Raw genomic sequence first — 6000 nt, forward strand, 5'->3', positions numbered from 1 at the left:
TGACTGCAAAATCACAATGCTATCAGTGAGGGCTGTGATGTTTGTTAATGTTCCCGTTTTGGTTCAAACAATTAGCTTGCCCATCTATAGCATCTAAATAAAGTTAGACTTGGCTAGAGAGCGAATCTTAAAGCACTGGTTAGCTGCTTTAGAACCAATGCAATTAGATCACCATAAAAAGGAGGGCGGGGGCACAAAATTTTGAAACTACCTAACCCCTCAAAATATAGAATAAAGTAAAATAAAGAACACCCATACCCCTGCAGCCAACCCTGACAACTACCTTCATTCCCAGTGCTTTGTACTTAAACCATGATGGGGCAAATGAATAAAAGCAGAGGGCCCTGCCTTTAAACGCTTCACAACAATCCAGATGGAACTGCAGCCTCTGCTCATGCTTTACAACAGTGAATCGGGACAAGACATAGATGTGCTAATGTGCATTTAATCACCAAAGGACTGAAAATGTGTGGGATTTTATTCTGCAATGTTCTAAGACGGTGTCCATTAAATGCAAACAAAAAAGGCAGAAGTCTTGGCAGAGCAGGAGAAGTGACACAAACTCGATGATCGGATCGCCCTAAATATTATTCATGGCATAGAGCCTCGTCCATGCTCTAGCTGTTTCTATGGCTTGGGCTTCATTGGGCTTCCACTGCTCTGCTACGTCATTTGCTAATGGGTCACCCGGATTAGGAGCACTTAACAAAGCCTGGCTCGATAGCAGAACTGTGCGGATCTGTGGTGCTGGTGACCACTTGTCTTTCAAAATATCTAAACATATTCTTCCCAACTTGTCTACATTAGGATGATAAATTTTGGTCATGAAACGTACTTTAGGTGCTGCCATTGGGTATTCTTCTGGCAGAAATAGTTCAAGTTTAAAAGTCCCTCCTTCAAAGGGGGAATCCTGGGGGCCAGCAATGACCACGTGAAAATAACGGGCATTGCTCTCCTCTGGTTCAGCTTTAATCCCAGGAACTGGTTCTGCCAGCAAATGCTGGGTTTCCTTGATGATCCTGCTGGGCAGCCCAGCCATCTTGTCAGATCCCGAGTTCCAATTCCTTTCTATTTCAAACAAAATATATTACTCTGATCAGCAAAATGAAGCAAAAATAAGACTGGTTGGGAGGAGACTAATTTGTCTCAATGTGAAGGACAATCTAAGCATTCTGGCTTGGGAAAGATTAGGGGTTTGCAGTTTCACCTCTGACCTTCAGGGAATGTGTGAGCTGGCCAATCTTCTCCATTCTGTCTGCTCTTTACACCTTGTTTTCACTTTCTTTTAAAATATTTTTCCATTACATATATATATATATGTATAATATATATTTATATTCCATTACTAAAATATATATATTATATTTATATTCCATTACTTATCTATTTCTGACTGTCTTGCTTATAGCATCTCTTTCTCTGGATCCAGCATATGTACTTAGTGCCTGATTGATAGGTGTTGTTCAACAGTACTTTTCATTTGGATTGAAGACAGGATGTGTGGACAGCAAGTGTTTCTTGTGACTAAGAGCCCTTTGACATCTGTGGCTGAGTATAAAGGCATTTACTCTTCTGTACTTTATTTCCTTTTTCTAAGTAGGCTCTGTGTTAGTGTAAGTTTCTCTTAAGGCTAACGCAAAGCTTTTGTTCCCAGAAAGTAAAGAGTGATGTGACTAGAGTTTATTTGCAAATGTAATCTCAGAAAGCTTGATTCTATGCATCTTTCTGAGAAGCTTGTGAACTATGTCTCAGAGCTCTCCAAAAGCACCCAGAATGATGGGGAAAGCATTTATCTGGGGATCCGATTGCTACTGTTGCTTTTCTACCTTTACCCTAAGGCAAAAGTGTCTGGTGGAGTCTGAGGGGAAAACAGCTTATCCCTGTGCAGAGCCAGCTCTTGCATTTCAAGCAACACATGAAGTGTGTAATCAAGATTTTTATTAAAAGATCTTTAAGTGGTACCATCCATTGATGACCACCAAAATTAAATGAAACAAAAACTTTATGGCCTTCAGAGCTGTAACTAATTTAAGAGACATTTAGTCTAATTCTCCATGATTGACTGCCTGTTTATTTGTCACAGTAGGGATTGAACCCAGAAAGGTTATACTGACATACATCGACAAACCTTTTCTTTGAATTTTGAAACAAGGTCTCACTATATTGCCAAGCCTGGACTGAACTTGGAATCCTCCTGTCTCACCTTCCCTTTGTCTGGGATTACATTATGACTACCACACCTGGCTGACAGTTCCTTAATTTCAGTGCTTTGAATTTCTAGATCTTTTTCTTTCCTCCTGTGTCCTGCTCAGGTCAATCTCACCTTCCTAGAGGTAATTTTCATTTGTGACTTAATGTCCTTTAAGTTCTACTTACTTAAAGATATTTCTATTCCATTTTGGAGCTTCTGTTACATTTGTCAAATGTTGTGTGGTGATGTTTGCTCGTGGACAAAGGGCTTGTAATGATAGATTTTATTTTGGTACTGGGGATTGAACTGAAGACCTTGTACTTACTAGGCAGGCACTGTGTCACTAAGCTACATCACTAGCCCAAGCAGTTTTATACAGTGATGCTTTTACTTGTGTCTGACCCTTTTAGAAACTGGTGAATTCAGAATTTAAATATTCTTGCTGCCTTTTTGTTTTATATAGTCAAGCAGAAATTGAAATTGATGGCAGCATGAAAAAGAATGGTGTGATGACAAAGATAAAATACACTGTCAGCATATTGGTTTAAAAATGCATTTATTACCCTCAAGGAGATAAGACTGTTTCATTGTTGCCAGCGCTGTTTCAGGGCAGTGAACCTATAAAGTCCTCAAAGACACAAAGTGGAATAGATCCCATTTGTAAATGTTTAGCTGATTTTTTTTGACTGTTTTTTCAATATCTACAAACTACATTGGGAGAGTTTACAGTTGATTAATTTCATTCTTCAGGTGGTAAAGCTGATGTATGGGATACAAGCACCTTTGAGTGTGTCAAATGAGCTTGCTTTCCCTCAAGTATTTTTTTTTTCTTTTTTTTTTTTTTTTGTGCAGAGCTGGGGATTGAACCCAGGCCCTTGCACTTGCCAGGGAAGCGCTTATTCCACTGAGCCATTTCCCCGGCAATGGCTTTACTTCTTATACTTTGTTTTTATACTTTTCTGCTGGATGGTTAAGATCAAGGTAAAGCAGGACCTGTGCAACAAGAGTTGTAGCTTTTGGGTCTGAGAAGGTCAGTGAAATGCCCTCAGGATTTATCCTGAGGCGCCGTACCTCAGATTGTAGATCCTCTGTTAGTGTCAGCCATGTGGATGAGTCACAGCCATTGCTTGGCCAATGTGCTCTCTGTGAAAGCCTGAGAGAAAGTTTTCTCTCCATGTGACTCTCCTTAGGCACACTGTACATCATCGATTACTTTCCTCTTTGGCCCCATAATCTCATTGATCAGAAAATTTGGGACACTACCGAGTTACGGGACGTTACAAGTTCTCATATGTCCTGAGTCTTAATTGACCTTGGAAGGCTAGGGCCAAAATGTTGGCTTTCCTTGGGGCCCTCCTTTTTCTCTAATTTTGGTCTGCAAACTTAGGTTGTTAACCCTCCAGAAGACAAGCTTATTGTTACTACCATACAACCTAGGCTGTTAAGCTTAACAGATGTTGTCTGAATATCAAACATCTTAGGCATAACATGCATCAGGTGTTTTTCATCGAGTATTGATATGTTGAACTTTAAGTCCCTATAAAATATGATGAAAAAACATTTAAAAATTAGAGTATGGGGGCGGGGCGGGGCGAAGAGAGGTGGCCCGGGGGCGGGCGGGTGGGGCCTGGCCAGGCCAGGCCAGGGCGGGCCCTCGGGCACCCACGCTGCGGGACTCGAATCTGGCCAGGACTGGACTCCGGCTGCCCCCGGTTCTCCTGCCCCACCGGCCGCCGGCCTCCCCTGGCGCGGACGGATGCTCGCGGTCTGGGCCGCTTGGCGCCCGGCGTCCCAGCAGCCTGACAGAGCCAGAGCTGGCCGAGGATATTTATTCACACCCAAAGCCCGACCTACACGCAGAGCAGTTTCTGGAGCCATACCTGTGCTGACTGCTGAGGCAGAACGCTGAGCTGCCCGCCGGAGGTCTTTGATGAGAATGCCCCATTGATCTCCCCGCTGGCACCGCGGTGGTGATGATGCTGTCTGCCCTGTCACCAGTTGAGCAGAGAGACGGTAATGTGTAAAGGCTTACCTAGCGATAGATGAAGTGTATGCCTTGTGCATGGCAGCCTTCCGGGAGCGCAGACGGCCTCCTGCAGTGGTGGCCGAGCAGCTGGGCGTCCAGCATCCCCAGAATTCAGCTGATGTGACTGTGTTAAGCTCATCTGATTGGTCTCGGAAAAAATCCTTGCCAGTGTTTTAGCCAGGATAGGAACTGTAAGTCCAGCTCTGTTGACTAAACGTGATAAGGATGATGGGCTGTTTCCCCTCTTCTTCCTGCCCTCTTCATTGCTGTTCTGTCCATTTGGGGGAAGTGGGATGGACTGGAAGACTTACAGAAGTGATTCGTGCTGTCTGCCCCTCGTGCAGATTCTAGCCCACCCTCCCGTGGGTAGGAGCTGCTGTGTCCTGTGCACCCCAGTCCTGCAGTGTGCGCCCCAGGTCTGTTCCTACCGGTTGGTCGGTAGGTGTTAGGCTTCATTCTTGGTTTGGAAGCTGCTATGGCTTTCAGCTCACAGAGCGAGGACTTGCTTCTTCTCAACGTTACAGTCACCAGAGCTTCTTTGCATTCATTACTCTTTCTTAGACCCTCAGAAAAAATATGCTTTTATTTTAGTAAATTTCTTTTAACCACAGAATCAAAGGCTTTTGGAGGCGTGGATGTGGAAGCCTCAGCAATTAAACAGATGACCAAGGAGTAGGAGCTTCCAGGGAGCTCTTGTGCCTTCTACATACTGATGAGGTTTGACAACTGGAAAGCAGAGTGCGGGGCCCAGATACCAGCGAGAGGACGTTCTTCTCGTTTCCGCTGTCCAAGTCTAAAAGCTGTGGCGTCTGTGCTATTTTAATGAGTCATTACTGGCTACTAATACCTACCAACAAAGTTGAATGTTTGAAAGGGAATGAAGAACAAAGCCAAGCATTGCTCCTCAGACTTGCCCCGAAACCCTTGTTTTTAGTTACAAAACTGCCTCCTATATGTATGCAGGTCAGAAGATGTGACGGTAACGATCTACTTACAGAATTGATTCGTAGCAGTACTGTCGCTAGAAGCTGGAATGCGATGTATTATTTGCTCAGGTACCACATGGATGGGGCTAGGTGAATTGTTATTTCATAATCAAAACAACTCCAAGTAGAACTGAGATTCCCGCTTGGAGTGTCTTGAGTCCACCTTTAGCCACTGGTCATGAATGCTGCCCCGTTCACCCATTTGTCAGTCAAACGGCAGTGTTTCACTCCATTCCTGCTCTCTTGTGGGTATTGAATTGGGAGTGGATCATGGCAGACATCAAAGAATTCAAAGTCCATGTCTGTGAAACCTGCCATTTAGTTTGAGAAATAAGGCTGACATAAAATAGTCAATGAATCCTAAAAGCATCGTGTAATAAAATGCTGTAGTTTATGGAGCAAGTTGCATTTTTTATTGTGCAATTTAGTACACACTGTTAAACCCTAATTAGAAAATTGTAAATGCTGCAGAATCCAGGACTTTTGAGTGCCACTGTGGTATTGTAAGTGGCTCACTGATAGTTCAGTGTACACAAACACAAATGTACTTTGGATTCAAAAAGTATTAAAATATTGCATGAATAGCAAAAAAAATTAGAATATATTTTAAAAAATAGGCATAAACAATTATATACTTCTTATGTTTACACATAAGTCCAAAAATCTAACCATATACAACCTTGAAGCAGGACAGTCCCACAACATTCCTTTTCCTATCTCTTGCCTTCATTCACCACCCCCTTCTTTTTGAACAATCATCTACCCCAGAGACAGCACAGCAGCAACTGGCATGTCAT

General features: G+C 43.1%; 2 protein-coding genes across 7 annotated transcripts in view; one reads left to right on the forward strand and one right to left on the reverse strand.

The window, feature by feature from the left end:
* The window catches only part of Focad (focadhesin), a 379256-nt gene that overhangs the window by 100134 nt on the left and 273122 nt on the right, over positions 1–6000 (forward strand). The gene's annotated exons all lie outside the window — the stretch shown is intronic.
* LOC101564699 (ubiquitin-conjugating enzyme E2 N-like) lies at positions 581–1039 on the reverse strand. The gene has a single exon (XM_004631728.1). The coding sequence runs from the start codon at positions 1037–1039 to the stop codon at positions 581–583; it is 459 nt and encodes a 152-aa protein (XP_004631785.1).

Source organism: Octodon degus, unplaced genomic scaffold (assembly GCF_000260255.1).
Source record: "Octodon degus isolate 3935 unplaced genomic scaffold, OctDeg1.0 scaffold00044, whole genome shotgun sequence".
Lineage (NCBI taxonomy): Eukaryota > Metazoa > Chordata > Mammalia > Rodentia > Octodontidae > Octodon > Octodon degus.

Bases quoted from the DNA above. Each gene is read 5' to 3' on its own strand.
- LOC101564699 (XM_004631728.1), bottom strand. From the start codon at position 1,039: ATGGCTGGGCTGCCCAGCAGGATCATCAAGGAAACCCAGCATTTGCTG.